The 17,423-nt window shown below is 40.6% G+C and overlaps 1 protein-coding gene across 1 annotated transcript in view; it reads left to right on the forward strand.

The window, feature by feature from the left end:
* Nucleotides 1–17,423, forward strand: part of COP1 (COP1 E3 ubiquitin ligase) — a 119,147-nt gene that overhangs the window by 55,980 nt on the left and 45,744 nt on the right. The window contains exons 13-14 of the mRNA XM_005429630.3: nucleotides 429–510; nucleotides 7,191–7,307. Of these exons, the coding sequence (XP_005429687.2) occupies nucleotides 429–510; nucleotides 7,191–7,307 (199 nt within the window). The remainder of the gene's footprint in view (nucleotides 1–428; nucleotides 511–7,190; nucleotides 7,308–17,423) is intronic.

Here is a 17,423-nt window from a genome sequence, read left to right on the forward strand (position 1 = left end):
ATGTTTGAAATGAGCATCTTGTCAGTATTGGGAGATACTTAAAAATTGCTTATTAATATTGAAAGATACAGCTACAATCTAGGATATGCAGCAGTTGGTGGTGGAACCACAGACAGTCAAATAATGCTGCAAAACCAGGTTTTTAATGTGTATGTCCTGATTTTTTTTTTCTTTCCAAGTAAAAATGAAATTAGTTTTATTTTTAAAAAACACCATTCTAGTGTTTTCTGCTTTCCTGGCATGTCTAGCATATTGGTAGGATCAATCTGATTAGGAGAAAAAATATTTTTGGAAAAACTGATAAACATAGTAAACTTCTCTCTCCAGGTCCCTGCTGACAATTTATACCAAACATGTGTGTTTTCCTTTACTGTTTTATCATATTACAGCTCACTACCTTGCAATATTGTTCTTGTTTCTCTCAACAGGAGCATGAGAAAAGGTGCTGGAGTGTTGACTTTAACTTGATGGACCCTAAGCTATTGGCTTCAGGCTCTGATGATGCCAAAGGTACTATTTTATTTCAATCTCTTTGCAGAAGACATAGGCTCTGTGTATTCCATGGAAAGAACAAAAATGTGTTAATTCAAGTAGCTGATTCCTCAGCTGCCTTCAGTATTGTAATTGCTGAGGTAATGTGGCAAGATATTACCGAACAGTTTGCATCTTGGAGAAGGAAAAGCTTTGTTTGGATTAACATCTCTTGCTTCACATGTTTTTGTGTAATGTACTCTCAGCTAACGTTCTCCTGAACTCCAAACAAACCAAAATGTGTTTTAACATTAGTTAAACTTGTTGAGTTAAAGCCTCAGGGCCTTTCAAAAGAACAGCATGTATTTATATTTCAAAAGCAAGGCTGTCAGTAAAACAGCAGCAGTTAAAGAATGCCTGCTGCTCTTTTACCTGTAGCTCTGCGTGTTAAAGACTGTGTTTCTTGGAGCTCTAAGGAGCTGGATGGTGGATTGAGTAGGAGTGCTGGGAGCAGCTCTCAGCCTTCCACACTCCTGGGCCTATTTGAAAGAGCACTTTTGGAGAGCCCTTTGGCCAAGCCCTTTACTTACATGGTGACAAAAAATGTTCCTCTTCTATGTAGGAAGCTCCTAAAGAAGAGGATGGCACTGAGGGAGGTGTGGTATTCTACACCTAATGAATGAGAGTTTTATCTGTAATGTTTACAGTATCAAATCAGAGTTATTTAACAGCAAGAGCTTAAAAGTTCCTTTCCTAAGCGGTGGGGATCACTTCTCCCAGATGGGCTGACAGAGCTCTGGACAGAGCTCTTCATTATTTGCTTTGAAATGATAAATTAATTTTTCATCAGTGCTAAACTTTGTCAGCTGCTTCCCCCTTCCAAAAAGCTTTAAAATGCTGTTCCAGAAGAAATTAATGTTCCTCAATTACATTTGGCAATAATAGAATCGTTTGGGTTGGAAGGGACCTTTAAAGCTCATTTTTTGCAGCCTCTGCTGGAGAAAGGGACACCTTGCACTATCCCAGGTTGCTCCAAGCCCCATCCAGCCTGGCCTTGGACACTGCCAGGGGCAGCCACAGCTTCTCTGGGCACCCTGTGCCAGGGCCTCAGCAACCTCACAGGGAAGAATTCCTTCCCAATAGCCCATCTCACCCTTCCCCTTGTCCTGTCACTACAGTTCCCAAAGCTGGTAATTCCATTTATAAAACTTTAATTCTTTTATTATTTTATATTAAGGTGAGTTTAAAATGTTTTCAGTACACTTCCCCTTCCTTTTCTGGTGGAAGACAGGTGTGTTTTCTGTCTGCCTAAATGCAGCAGGAGTGAATATTCACCTTGTAAGTTAACAGCCTCTTCATCAGTGCACCCCACTCTTGCCATGCATATAAAAAGCTAATCTGGCAGGTGGATCTGCATTTATTAGCATGTTAACAAGGTGTCCAGTTTTGCAAAGCCCAGCTGCAAGCAGAGCTTCTGTCTTCAGTTTGACTGCTCACTTCTTCAGTAATTGTCTGTAAAAGTGTAGTGTTTACTTAGAAATTATTGTAATAAAGCCTCCAGATCCACATAACCTGCATTTCAGTTCACAAAGGTCTTTTGAAGGTGTATTGGGGTTTTGGTGGATAAAACTGGTCTGGAACATTTTATCCTTTATTTTTTACCATGACTTGCCTGTGATTTGCATATATTAAGAGCCCTTTAGAGACAAATTGAGTCTCAGCAGAGATTTTAGAAGTTTTTGAGGTACAGATCAATAGCAGCAAAATGTCCACATTAATGTTGTAGTGTCCATCTTCCATTTGATCCCACTGGAAGGATTAAATGTGAGGGAATGGTAACACCATGACAAATATCTTCATTGTAACCTGCCTAACTTAAAATTCCATCCTTCTGCTCATGTTCATGGTGGTTTGGTTGAGTTCTGGTCAGTTTTAATACACAATAATACATGTGTGGCCAGGTAGAGTGTCTGGCAGGAAAGATCCTTTATCTACTTTTCCTGTCCTCTTTGATTTCTCTGCTCCTTTGAGGCCACACCGGACGTGCAGGAGCTAATCTCATCACAAAGCACAAGTATCTCATTTCCCTGTCAAGTGGTCAGGACAAGGCAGCCAAAAAAGAGACAGCTTTGCCAGTTCTTCCTGCTTGCCTGTGTATCTGCCTGTCTCTCCTCTTCCTTTTCAAGTCAGAAGCTAATTCTGAAAGTAGATGTGTGTTGGAGAAGGTGCTTATGAATGAAAAATCCTGTGCTTTTCAGCTCCCTCTGCCAGGGCTCAGGCACTGCAAAGGGGATGCTAACAGTGCTATTAGGCAGAAAATTATTCTCCTGTAATTAGCAGCAGCATCCCTGGGCCCCGGGTTCTTGCATTGTCCATCTTGTGAGATGAAAATAATCCAGAATATGCTTATCTGTGGAAGATCTTCCTACTTTCACAGCAGATAATGACAGCATAAAAGCATTATTGTACTTAGAATAACTAGTGTGCGTACAAACCCTTCACTTTCATCTACAGTTGTTATGCACTCTCTTTTTCAAGGGGCAAAGGTACTTGTGTATGTCTGTAGGGACCCAAAGGTATACTCTAACTAGATAGCAGTGAGCAAAATTGGTGTTTACTTGTTCTACAAGGAGCTTGGGGAATAGGCACAGCCTTAATTGAAATTCTTTTATGCACATAATAATGGCAGGAGCTGTGATACTCATGTAAGTAGGAAAGGGTGAATTTGTGCTCTTGGAGAAGAAAAGATGAATTTTGTGAAGACAAAATGATGCCATCAAAGTACCAGAACAGGGCTGAGTTAATACACTTAGCTAATGACTTTCAGCTGTGTGTTCTGCATTGGGGGTGGAGTTTTATGGCCATGGTACAGTTAGTAGATGAGGGACAATGAAATATTTGGTGATGCTCTGTGAGTAGAATTTGTCTTCACTGGGATAGATGCATTTTTTGGGAGTGATCAAATGTTTCTGTGGTCTTTGTTTTTGAAGCTCTCTGAAACTGAAGAAAATAGAAGAAGCACTGATAAATTCAAATTAAGAAAGAGGCATGGTTTTGTATCTGTAGTTCCTTCATTATTCCTGGCTCAAAAGTGAGAGGTAGGATAGAGCAGGAGCACCTGAGAGCTCTGAGTTTGTAGCAATAGTTGCTTTTCATTGTCTCATGCCAAGAAGAATGCTGGCCTGTGTCTCATTACATCTAAGGAAAGTAATATCCATACTGCCTCAATAAATGAGACCCTGGTACTGGTCCTGCAGCTATTTTTTTTAAGTGCACTTAATTCAGCAAGACAACACAGATATGCAGGTAGGGCTTCATTTAAAAAAAGCCTTCTACAGAGGGGAAATGGCCTGAGAACTGCAGCTCAGTCTGCTCCACCAACTTCCACAGGATTGTTTGGGACTTCATTTTCATTGATATTTCATTCCTTCAGCTTCTGTTGACTTGAGGTGTAGGTATTTATTGCTCTCAAAATATCAAGTTGAACCTTCAGTTTGGTCATTTTTCTGGCTAAAAATTCAGTAATTTTCTGGAGATTTGTGAGGTTGTTGGATTGATTTAGTGGAAGTGCCTTGAAGAAGTCAAGATGATGTGGATATTTATTTTTTATTGACAGTAAAGTCTGTGCCTTATGCAAAGAGTGCCCTGCAGTCACTGCCTACTGCCAGTCATCAGTTTACACCACCTTCCTGACCCTTGCATGAGGCAGTGGATCCAAAATTTTGCCTAGCAGTACAATTCAGCAGCTTTTCCCTTTCCTAGGGATTCTGCTAATCTCTGCAAATGAATTTTCTGGTAGCAGGATCCTATTCCTGGCTTAGAGCTTCTCCAGAGTAGCAGCAGATGAGCAGATAAGAACTCACAAGTGACAGGCTGGATGAAACATCCTTACTCTGTGTACCAACTGTGAGCATCAACCTTCAGCTATTGTAGTACAGGCTTCTGCTTCTTCTAGTCAGTGTTTAGACACAGAACTGATGCATGGAAAATTAATTGATGGACTTACACAATTGGTGTAATTCTTCAACTAAAAAAAATATTGAAAAGGCTGAAACATTTTAAACTGAAAAAGCTGTTCTGGAGGCATCTTTTTAATACAATAGTGAGGGGTAAGTATTTAGCCACATGAAGATGTCTCTCAGCAGCTGCAAAATGAGAGAAAATATGCTTTGAGAACATGTGTTTCAGAAATAGTCAATCTCAGATGGTTGCTTGTCTCATCAGCACAGTTCTGGATGTTACCAAGACATCTGTGTTGGATAATTACTGCCTCGACCTCAGCAAAACCCATGAAAGCTACAGCAAATAAACTCTACCCTTATGGATTATGCTTTATTAACCTGTCAGTTCTTTTTAAAAAATAATGGGCAGTTCTAGGTAAAACTTGACATGTTTCATTATGTGTTGTTATGTGTCCCATCTATCCTTTTTATGGTACTGACTAAGATATAATTGGAGCCCTGCATATCTCACAGCAGTTAGATCACAGAAATTGCAGGCTCTAATCTGTGCCTGTCAGTCGTAACAAATATTATGATGACTTTGAGCACATGGATTGTCTCTTCACCAGATTAAATAGCTCAGTTTATGACCTGCAAGCTTGAATGAAAAAAAGGAGCCAAGCTGAAACAGAGCCCTCAATTAGCTTTTGATGCTGAGCTGGTTCCAGATGGCCATTTGTTTGCTTGGGGGGTCAAGGAGAGACTTGGCTGCTTTGGATGCAGCTTTAAGTACCTGGGTGGAAAGCTTCAAAGAAAGCCTGTGTTGTTTTAATACTAGATTTTGGCAGAGTATTGCTCTGAACTTGAGGTCTTGTACCCACTCCACACTCCTCAAGTTGAAGTGGTGTTGTCTGCTGACACTGTTCTCTCATAAACATGTTTTATTTGCTTCTTATCTCATCCAGAAACTTGATGGCCTTTACTGCCACCAGAACTTAGACTATTATCTCTTGGTGTCTGTTCATTTAAGCAAAATGTAAATATTTTCTTGTTTTCCAAAATTCTTCCCTGTTCCCCTCTGTCCCCAAGTGCAGAATATGGTGGAGAAGCTTTATCATCCCATCTTGCCTGGGAGAAGAGAGCTTCTTAAGCCATGCTTGCAAGGCTTTTGTTTCATTTAGAAATGTAGCCAGGTGTTTAGGATGAGTATTATAGCTCTGATCAATGAGAATGCATTTATTTCTGAAAACCAACCTGAGGCTGGGTGCTGTTTTCATTGAATTTTACATAATGCTTCTGGGCAAATCGAGTATGCCCCTGGGGTTTGTATTTCTGCTGGTGTCTGTGTGTGCTGCTTTCTGATGGCTCCAGGCAGCTGCCAGATATCCACACAGTGCTGTATTTACAGTGATTCTTTGGTGTGCTCTGAGCTGAGCTGTTTCCTCCATCCTTGTATGGTCAGAAACAGCCCAGCCTTGCTGCTTTCATTGCTTGCCATACTGTCAGAAAGAGCACTGGAACCAACCTGCCAGTGTTCCTCCTTTTCCTGCATCTTCTAAAATCCTTGGATAATCCAGCTGGAAACCTTTCTCCCTCAAAGCCCCTGGGAAATGCTGGCCAACAGGTGACACAGAGGGCTCCTCAGAGCATGGGGGACACCCCATAAAATTGCTGATCTCTCAAGTATTGATCACAGTGGCTTGCAAGGTTCTTGTTGTTTTGCCATTTTTGCTCACTTCACCTCCAAAGTGATTTCTCAGTAAGAAAGACTGGAGGATCTGTTGGCCACAGATCTGAAGAAGCCCTTGCAGCTCAAGGGGAGCTCTTGAGGGGATTTTAACCCTTCATGTAGCAAGTGCATGTTTAACATTGATAATATATTTAACATATGTTAATAATATGTTTAACATAGCTTGCTTTGCTTCCAGCCTCAGATTGTACAGCTTGATCCACTCATCAAGAAAAGAGGGAGGGGAGATGTTTAAGTCTTTTCTGCCTTGTATGAATCAGTGGGGCTTGATGCCAATCTGCTGCTTCTTTATCTGGGCCAAAGGCAGTGCATTGTTTAGCTTTTAATAATAAGATTAACTATGTGAGGAGCACCTGGCACTCTTCATCTTAAGGTTAAATGGTGCTTGAAGTGTTCCTGGCAGGTGGTGAAGGCTGTGGTTTGAAAAGCCCTGGTGTTTTTTGTTGGTCATTCTCTGAAGCACTGGAGTGCTTAGTGGAAGAGCCCATTCTAGCACATAGTTTAATCAGTGTTCATGTGGTACTCTCATAGAACAGTGAAGTTCTTGTACCAAGGGATTATTGCATCATAGGAAGCCAACATACTGATTTCTCTCCTGTCTGTGCCAGTTTCTCAAGAATAAAACAAGTTGTTCTCACTCACTCTGCCTGCAATTAGGTATATTTATTCTGTGCAAAGCAATTTTGCTGTGGATCATGGAGTTCTTGCATCCCAGCACAGGGAGAAGGAACAAAAAAGAATATAAGCCTTCCTGTGCTTGATTGTATGAATCAGCACTGCAGTAACCTCAAGCACTGAGATTGTAGCGTGTGGTTAATCACCTGCTCTGATATTTACAATGTGGACTTGAGAATATTCTCAAATTTACCAACCACCAGTGACAGCTGACCCTTTAGACTCACTAACATCTTAGCAACTGAGGCTTTCCAGAATCTTATTTATGAAATAACTAGATTTTAGGCCTTTCAGATGAAGTTCATGTTTTTGTTGGTTTTTGTTTATTCATGTTTCTCTTTCCCTTTCTCTAGTGAAACTGTGGTCTACCAACTTGGACAACTCAGTTGCAAGCATTGAGGCCAAGGCTAACGTGTGTTGTGTCAAATTCAGCCCATCTTCTAGGTACCACCTAGCTTTTGGCTGTGCAGGTAGGTAAAAGGGATTTGGGCCAAAGGGATATTGTTTCTTCCTTCCTTTATTCCTTATTCTCCCCAGAGATGTGAGGTTGGCTGCTGTGCCCAAGACTGAAGTGTCTTTGCAGTTGAGAAGTTTTACTCAGAGACATTTTAAGTGCAACAGTGCTGTGTCAATGTCATGCCCCAGCCTGGCTTTTTCATTTGGGTGCCTTTATCAGAAATGAGGCAGGTAAAGAAATCATCCAGTGCATTTGTTGAAATCTCTAAGGCAACCAGGCAGAGCTCAGCTCTGGGAGTCTCAATGTGTTATCATGATGAGAGCTGCTCTTTCTGATTTATAATATTTCTCTATAAATGCTACAAAGCCATACTGGGAATTTTAACTGGTTTTACCTGAAGAGTGCTGTAAAGCTGTTGCTGTGCATGTTCCCGTAGCTCCAACTACAATCCCTGTGGTGGGCTCATGTTTTCCTAGGCTGGGCAAAGATGGCTGTTAACATTTTTATTTTTTTGAATTAGTCAGTGGGGAAGGCACAAGGAGCCTTTTATTCACTTAGATTAAATGGTTCTTGGTGATAACACAAAGATCTGAGAGCAGAGCAGATGTCACTTAGGGAGGAAGCTGTACTGTGCTATGCATACAGTAACTAAAACTCACGGGTGCCTATAAATGTTTAACCAACTCTGCATTTCTTTCTCTTTGGGGAATTTTAATGGACTTGTAACTACATGTTCTGACAACATTTGTTCTCTCTGGACTCTGGGAGATATGTTGATCATTCTTGCAACCACTGGTTTGCCATTTCATTCAGGTGTTCTCATTTCCAGGCCGGTTCTCCTTTGGTTGTAACTCTTATGAGGCAAAAAATAAACTTGCATTTTGAATCCAAAAATGGATTCAAGCTGGAGTGTAAAATATTGACTTGCTTGACAGGCATCTCTCTGAAGTTTAGTGAATTACATGTAAAAATAGTTGAACAACAATACCCACTAGCAGCATTTGAATGAGAAGGGGCCTCTCTAGGAAAAGATGAGCACTAGCTCCAAATGGATCAGCCACTGATTAAAATATACCTGTAAAAGAACTATGAAACAGAATTCTTCTTGATAAATAGGTAACTGGGATTCTTGCCACCTGAAAGGCAGAGGGGAGATAAGGCAGAGATAAATCAAGGAAGGTTTTTGGAGCTGGAGGGCTCATGGGGGTAGGAGCAGGTGGGAGTGTCTCTGTCCCCACACCTAGATCTAACAGACTGGGTTTGTCCTCAGCAAGTGTGTTGAGAAAGTATTAGGGAGCCCTGAAAGCTTCATGGAGGTTTTAAAGGACTGCATGAGTGCTTCTATGATTTAGAGGATGCTGAGGGGTAAAAGGGTATTTGTAGTGTTTACATCTGCTTGATGTTTGGTAATTGAATCTCTAAATAAAAATTAAAATGGATATTTGATTGATACTATGATTGCTGAAACAATTACATGGGGTAATTGAACCAATGGAAATTACTTCCCACAATGAAATTCTAATTGATCTTTCAGCCATAAATACGTGTGGGGAAAATGGGGCATATTAAAAGAAATACTGGGATCTTGAAAGACATTATTTGTGAACTCCTAAAAAATAATCAGAGCAAAGAAATGAGTTAGTGTCTACTTTCATATCCCATGTAGTAAAACAGTCAGGTTTAATGTGTTATGATGGAGACAAAGGTTTTTCTTCTCCATCAGCTTCAGCTAGTCTTGCTTAATAATTTCATTTAGTTTGTGGAAAAAGGAACATAACTGTTGAATAGCATGAGTTGTCACATAGGCTATAAAATTAATAAAGGAAGAGTCAAAGCTGACTTCCTTGAGTAGTACTGGAAAAAACAAGCAGGGAACAGGGCACACAGACTTGATCACTCCTGTTTGCCCCCAGCAGAAATAAAAATGAGCAGTCCACAATACTAAACACTAATTCAGTGATCAGTGTAGTGGCCAATTTTAGAAAGCTGTCTTAGCCCTGCCTGGGCTTACTCACATGCTAAGAGGATTTTCACATTTTGAAAACTGTTTCAGTTACTTATTCAGTGGTTTATTCAAGGATAGAAGAGCCAAGAGTTCTGAGCATTTCATGCCCCACACAGTCTTGTATTGTATTTAAACAGAAGTGCTGTTTCTGTATATACTCTCAATTTATTTTTGATTTGATGGAGCTTAATGCTATATATGTGTCTGTATTTTTGTGTGTATATATGTATATATCTATAGTTTAAGACATGGTGAGGTAAACAATTCATAAAATGGTTAGGGAGGGAGTATTGGTACGTAATATTTGAGCTATAAAAGGAAGAGGTGAATTGATTTACTGCACTATTAATTACATACACATCTCAGTTCCTTTTTTCTATATGCAGAATAGCTGAAAGCCAGCATAACTTCTTTAAGCAATGCAATTTTGACTGAAGTAGAAATTTTTTCAGAGTTGACATTTTTATTTTCTTTAAAGGTTCTCTCTTAACCATTCATAAAGCTGGAGCATCTTTTCATAATGTCCTGTTCTTTCACGCCTTGCTTAAGAAAAGCTCTTCTTTGCCCTTGACAGATGCATCTTGCCCAATTGCATCCATCTGTTCAGAATGGCTCCTTGAAGTGGGTTTTCCTAATCAGATGCCTCAGCATCTCTGTGCTGGTTCCTCCCTTGCCTTCACCACAGAAATAGGATGACCATCTTAAGGTCCTTGTCCTTTCCACCCTGTCCTTATCTTACATTTCTTCTCACTTGTTTGTAATATTTTGGCTGTTTGCCCACACAGCCCATGATTGTGCACAGGTGAAAGGTTGAGGGGAACCTTTCTGCCTTGTCCAATTTTAAAACTCTCTTTTACAGAAAAATTGTAAGGGAGGTCCCTTAGAGATCTACCAGCACATGGCATGAATTAAGTGAGCTGAGGCAGCACAGGGTTCACAGCCTGACTTTGCTTCATTCTCTGTAGGGAATCTTGAACCAGAGTCTGGGTTTATAAAAGCATTTCCACCTGCACCCAGTTTCCATGCTGCATTGCCAAATGAAAGGAGGGAACTGAAGGACTATAGGAGTGGATTTGGGAGCAAAGTCGGGCTGTGAACCTTGTGGCACAGTGAGTGAAATGGGGGGGTTCTGTCACAGGATTTGCTGTGATGCTTTCATTTAAATGTAACCATCTTTAAAAGTGTTGTTAGACTGTATATCTCCGTGAGGAACAGTCTTCTCTAGTAGAGAGCACTGAGTTGGCTTCAGATGATGTAGGAAAACAAGCTTTAGATGCTACTATAAAAGCAAATCCCAGGATTAGCATCTAATGTGGATGATATATAAGTTTCTTTTCTGGACTCTTCACACTGAAGCTTTTAGATGAGCAAAAAAAAATTATCTTGGGTAGCTTAAAACAGAACAAATGGGCCATAAACTAGAAATAGAGCCTATAGAAGAGAGAAATGGATATTGGTTTGAGAAGTAATTCACTTAAAATCAGGCACTTCAGGTGAGAGGAAAGCTGGTGTGTCTGGCTGCAGCCTGATAAAATCTGTTGCAGTGGAGAGGGCACATAAAGAAGAAAAGACCCCTTTTGTCTGTTACTTTAATAAAATATTCTATTTGCATGCTTACTGAGTTGAAACATTGTCCAGTATAAACTGTAATCACTGCCAAATACAAAATCAGGTCATTCTGTGGTCTTTTCCTCTTTTTAAAACAGATAGGGTTTTATTCTGAAATTAGCTATATAAATCATGGCTGAAGTTATTATTGTTCTGCCTCAGCAATAGCACTGATGTCCTTAACCCATATATTTTCTAGCAGTGCTGTTTCCCTGCTTTAAAAAGAAAACTAAAGGCTGAAAATGCATCATGCACTTCGCAGCTGGAATGGCCAAGTTGTGCAGTCTGGGTGAGATCAGACTGTCTGCTAACTCCAGTGAGCTCAGTGTGGCTATTGATAGTAGGAATGTTTTATTCCCAGCCTGCTGTAATAGTGTCAGCAGCTACCACTGACTTTTTATTTCCCATATATTATGCAGAGGTTTTGTAAGAATTCAGAGATCTGAAGTTTCTATGACATCAGGTGCATCATCTCCTCAAACACTGTATTTTTTTTCCCTGTAGGACCCACAAATCTGCCAGGTTGGATTGAGGGCTGAGAGAGGATTCTCAGGGCTGCAGAGATGCAGGACAGAGACTGTCTCCTCTCCAGGAGCTTCACAAAATAAGTGCAAGCAGCAGAGAAACACATATGGACAGGATAGCAACAGAACAGCTGCAGCATAGTCAGAACTTAAGGTTTTGCTGCATTAGTTTTAGCTTTGATCAGTCTCTAAAACAGCTTTGCTATGTTGTCACAAACTCTTAATAGTGTGGGTTCAGATGAAATGACCACAGCAGGGAAAAAGTGGGGTGGTGCTGATTGATGCTGATCTTACTACTTAGAGCAGCAGAGTTGGAGGCTGCCTACGTTGGAGATGCCGTATTCCCTCCTAAACACCCCAGATTTTGCTTTTCCATCTCTTCTTCACTCTACCAATTGCATGGCCAAAACTGAACTGCCTTTTTTCTGCATTAGGTTATTCCCTGATCCATTGAGCACCAGTGCCAGCCCCAGACAGGCTTTTGGCAGCCTGCATCAATGCCAGTGTTCACTAACAAGGGGCAAACCTTCAGTGAATATGAGGTGTGCTCTTAATGCTGAACTTCTCCTCTCTTACCAACTCTCTCTCTTCCTTATTCCCTTCTCCCCTTTCTGCTTTTCCTTTGAAGGTGGTTTTGTCCTTCCCCACAACGTTTTCCAGGCTGTTTAAGGATGTTTCCTGTGCACCATCCTTAGCATTGCACAGTGGTGTTGTATTCTGGTTTTGAATGGTCACAAAACTAATTTAAAGCTAGGGATCAGTAGCAGCATTGTGAAGGATTCCTGTTGTTGTGTCAACAGCTTTGTTTTCATTTGCAGCTATTTACCCACCCCTTAAGGTCTCTGCAGCACCCTGATGCACTTACACTTCAGGGTCAAAAGTGGCTTTTTTATCATCATCATTCCATTTTTCTAATATACCTGGTGTCCAAGTGGGGCCACTTTGGAGACTATCCTGGCCAGTGAAATATTGATTTTTCTGTTGCAGTAACTGGAGCAATGATTTCTCTTTTCCAAACATCTCCCTGTAGAGTTAGCCTTGTACATTGTCTCAGATCTTGTCTCACCTGTCTCAGTCAGGTGACTTACCTGCCTTGTCACTCAGCAAAGAAGAATGATGGGGTATTAATGACCAAGAAGGTACCGTGCCTTTTTGGAAGAGAATTAATGTTTTCCAGCTGAGAGCAAGGTCTTACCTTAATAGATTCTCATGGGTGAGCAGTGTGTTCTGTTGAAAGCCTGCAGTGACTCAGGAAGGATCTATTTGTGTGAATATATGGCATGTTTAGGGTGGAGTTAGGCAGCTTCCTTGGGCTTGAGCTACGAGATTACCTTCAGTGTATGAATTGAGTTCAGTGTTTAAAGGCACAGACAAAGGTTAGGCTGTGAAAAACTTCACAGCAGTGAGTGCTTAGAGTTCAACCTTGATGAAAGCAGTGGCATGCAGCAGTTCAGGGCTTGCCCATTACTTGGATAGGACTTTACCTGCAGTGTGTCTTTTCATTTTGTGGGTAGATAATAATAAACCTTCCTCTAGTCCATGATCTCTGAGGCTGTTGGCAGGGGAAGCAGAGGACAAGATTTGTGTTCTGGAAGTGCACATTTGTCACCTTTCATGCAAACTCATTCCAGAATTCACTGCAAAGCCTTTGTTTGCTTTGCATTGGAAAACATATACAGCACTTCAGTCAGTTAAGGGTTCTTTGGAGGAATCTGTATTTTTGGCCAGTAAGACTGTGATCATATTTCTGTCCCAAAGTACTTACTGTAGTGGAAACACTGAGTTTTGTGGGATGTTTTATATGAGGACAAATCTTTGAAGGTTTGACTTACATGTCATCCCTGTTCATGGACCCTGTGATGTAAATGAAGGTGAGATATCAAACCAAGCCTTCTGCTGTCCTTGGTGAAGGACAAAGATTGGTGAAGACCATCTTTCTGGCTCTGGTAGGTGGATCACATTGTACTTCTGCTCAGGACTGACAGTGAGAAGAACTGCACCTTATACCATGTTATTTGAACTTAAGATCTTTGTAGTTAAGCTGATTTTTCTGTTCCTGCACATCAGAGATGCTGCCAGATCTGTCAGGTAGTGTCTTCCTGCCTTGCTGCCACTGCTTCCTAGGAAATCACAAAGGGATGTGAAACCTCTCATCAGTGTGCAGGATGTGTCTCATGTGCAATTTTCACATAAGCCCTAAGAGTTCAAGAGCTGATAGAACTTTTTTACTTACACAGAAAAAGCAGTATCTGACTTGTCTTGGATAAAGCAATTGCAATGAATAGTGACTAACAATATAGAGACCTACTGGGGAGTTTCCTAACTTTGTCCCAGAGGTCATCCCACTTCAGTAACAAGTGAATGAATAAAATGAACTTGAAAAGCTCCATTTGATTCTCTAGAGAAAAGGATAAATCTGTCATTGGCAGAAATGAGCGTGCTAATTGTTTGCTTAAATATTCTTTTTGTGAACATTTTGTCTTACAACTGGCACAGAAGTCATTTAGTCAATGTGACGAAATTCAAATTTAAATTGAAATGAGCCTTGGAATTCAGGAACAGATAGCCAACTCCAACATTCATCTTTTTCTCAGAATGCCAAATTGCTTTTGCTGCTAGCTGTTGCTGTATCCCTTAAGAGTTTAATGCTTTCCAACCTCTGCAGTTTTACTGGTAGCTCATTCAAAGGAATTGCTCTTTGGAATGACATCCTCTGTAATGGTTTCCTGTGTTTTCTCCTGTTCATACTGCACAGATTAACTGTTCCAGCCTTTTATTTGGGTACTGTGCTTCCATCCTAACTGGTGAAGATTGTCACATAGCACAGGAAAATCTGTAACCAGTGAGTGCAGTGTGGGCTCTCTTCTCAAAGGCATCTTTTCATAGTGTCTGACCATCTAAACATTGCATGAGTCTTTAAGAGGAGAGTTTTAAATGGTTGGGCAAGGTTTGTGTCAGCCATTTAAAGCTCAAAAAAATGACAGAAAATGAGACTGTAGATGCACGGGCAAATCCAGATGCTTTTCACATTACTTGTTTCATTGCCTACTTAGGGTATGTTGGTTCTTCTCCACCTTGGATATCTGTGTATTATCACTTTCCTGTGCTTGTTTCCTCTGTATACACAATCTACCATGCCTTTGGTTTAAGCCTTCTTATCTGAAGCTTGGATTTTAGCAATTGTAACACTTTTAATATCCTTCCTCTCTTCCTGTGGAGTCTGCTGTGAGGCCAGTTTAGATAATGAATCAGATCATCATCTCCAGAAGCTAGTTAACACTAATATCTCCTCAGGCTAGTGAAGCAAAATGTAGTTCTGGACTAAAATCAGGTTTGACTGATAATTTGGCCAACTCAGGTTCTCAGGAGCCTGCACTTTCCTTTCCTTAGAGCTGTTTTGACTGCTCTGAAGCCTGTTTGGTTCCCTTTGTATAATGCCTGCTAATATAACAGAAACCTGAAAGCTTCATAAATGCACTCTTAAAATCCTAGGGAGGATGTTCCTTTTACATCCATCTTTTGTAATGCCTCAAGCCCTTGTCTACATGATCTTGACCTGTTGGAGTGTGTGGTTCCAGGGAATCTGACTGTGCTGCCCTCCATCACAGCTCTGTAACTTGTGCAACTTCGATTATTTCAAGAACCAGAGCTGACGTGGCTTTAGCATTGAGAAGAGTGTTTGTTGTGTGCAGTATGTATCTTGAATTGAGAGAGATGTGTTCAGCAAGTGCCATGGTATTTTTAGCTTTGGTAGATGTACCCAGCACTCCATGTACAAGTAAGAAGTTGCTCATGTAAGAAGTTTCATCTCTTCCAAGGTCTAGTCCATTTAAACAGCAGGGATTGAAGCACCTTTTACCATAAAATGACTGTTCTTCACATGTTATAGGTGTAATAAAATTTATTTTGGACTCAGCTTACAGGCACTAGTGCATGTAGAGTTATTCATTTACATAGTCTGTGAGAAAAGCTGTGTTAGGAGCATAACTGAATGTTGCATCTGAACAGTGCATCATTGTTTTCTGCTCTTTCAGATGTAAAGAATGAGTTCTTTCCAAAACTGCAGGTTATTACTGCTGTTTCTTCATTAGTTTTGTAGCATTAGTAAACCTTGCTTGTGTGTACTGAATATTTTGTTTCTCCGACGGTCTGATAGACAACAACCCTTGAATTGCACAAAAACCATATATCCCTTACTCCTGTGAGAAATTGCTATAGCCCTTTAAAACCATAAAGGTCGAAGTTTCAAAAGAACTCTAGAGAAATCTGTTTTACTTCCCTCTCCCATCAGAGCCCTTTTCTCAACTGATTAATATCTAATGTTTTATGTCTCCTCCTTCTCTCCTTCATGTAAGACAAGTTATTTAGGGTGAAGGTTTTATGGGCTGCTGTATCAAAAGCTTTAGACAAGTCAGTAACAAAATGTCCCCAGTGTGTAAAGACCATTATCCATAACCTGGCAAATGTCATCTGTAACTTTGAGCTATAGGGAATCTGTGGAATACAAAGGTTAAAAACCCAGTTGGCAGTTCCCATCAAGGCTGCTGTTCTCTTTATCTGTTCAGCAGAGGGAGATATAGATCTTTAGAGGAATGCTAGTGTTGGTATGTATTTTTTAAAAAATAGTACAGTTGGTGTGAGTAGGAGATGCAAATCCCTGGCTGAAGCAGGGTATAGTGTTTCCTGCAGAGCTCTGTCAAAATATTTCAAGTGCTGACCTGAAACCCTGTGCTGGGACACCCCTGAGCCTTTCTTTTGTAGAAGGGTCTTATTGTGCTGTTAGTTTTGCCGGAGATTAAACTGACAGACATTCATCTAACCTCAGCTCTTTATTTCAGTTTTCATGGAGTGGAGCTTTCTCATTGTGCCCCTTTTATCATCCATTTTGCTAAACAGAACACTGTTGGTCATTTTCCTTCTTCTCAATGCTGTGTTCTTTGTTTGTTTAAATGAAAACCTGGGCTGGATTTGTGTTGAATTCCCTAAATATGATTTTTTGAGGGTGGATTTCCATTGGATTCCTTAAATCTAATCTTTGGAGGCTGTTGCCCATCATCTGTATTGCAGTGTAGGAAAATGAGATTAAGTTGTCATCTCCAAATACCCATGTGCCTTGCTCTGCTTTAGAAACTTCCTTTCATCTCCTCACTAACATCATGGGCTCTGTGGCTTCCTCACTTTAAAGGGTTTAGTTGTTTGGGCTTTTTTAAGATTTTGCTACCAGCAAAATGAATCATAGAGCCCTTGCTTAATCTTGTATAGTCTTTAGAGCACATGGGGGAGGTTTTCACCTGCAGGGAAAATATGTATTGAATGCTTTTCCCAAGTTCAGTCCCTTTTTGGGTGGCCACTGAATGTTTGACACCTGTGAAGATGGGGTGTGCAGGACCTCCCCAGGAGTCTGGTACCACTTGTCTAGACAGAGCTCTGAGAGCAAATATAAATGAAGTACTGCATCCCAAATCATCTTGAACACACACCTGAAATACAAAACAAGGGCATTGTTACAGTTGGCTGCTGTGGACCAGAGCATTGCTTCTAAAAGAGATTGCTGAGATTTCCCCAGGGCTGTAGAAAAATGGTTATTCAGAGAAAAACTGTTCCTTCACTGCAAAGGAAACTCCAGGTAAAAAGAAGAGAAAAAAGCAAATGCAGCAAATGAATAATTTTTGTCTTAATTATAGAAACAAAGCACTTGCAGTTTCTGCCAGAAGAAAAAATTGTGAATACAAAGCCATATCCAGCAAACATTTAAATGTGCCTGTGATAATGGCTGTTGGGATAAATTTTTCTTGCTTTATTGGGGCTTTTTTGGAAGGGAAGGTACAAACAAGAAAAATAAAAAATTAGCTTTTTTTTAGCACAGTTAGCTTTACCTGTGCTGCAGAGTTCTGGGGGGAGGTGTTGGAGTGCCATGGGTCATGAGTGACATTCTGCTGTCTGCTCCTCATGTGATTTGTCATGCTGCAGGAGAGAAGCAGCACACTGCATT

Source organism: Geospiza fortis, unplaced genomic scaffold (assembly GCF_000277835.1).
Source record: "Geospiza fortis unplaced genomic scaffold, GeoFor_1.0 scaffold399, whole genome shotgun sequence".
NCBI classification, from domain to species: Eukaryota; Metazoa; Chordata; class Aves; order Passeriformes; family Thraupidae; genus Geospiza; species Geospiza fortis.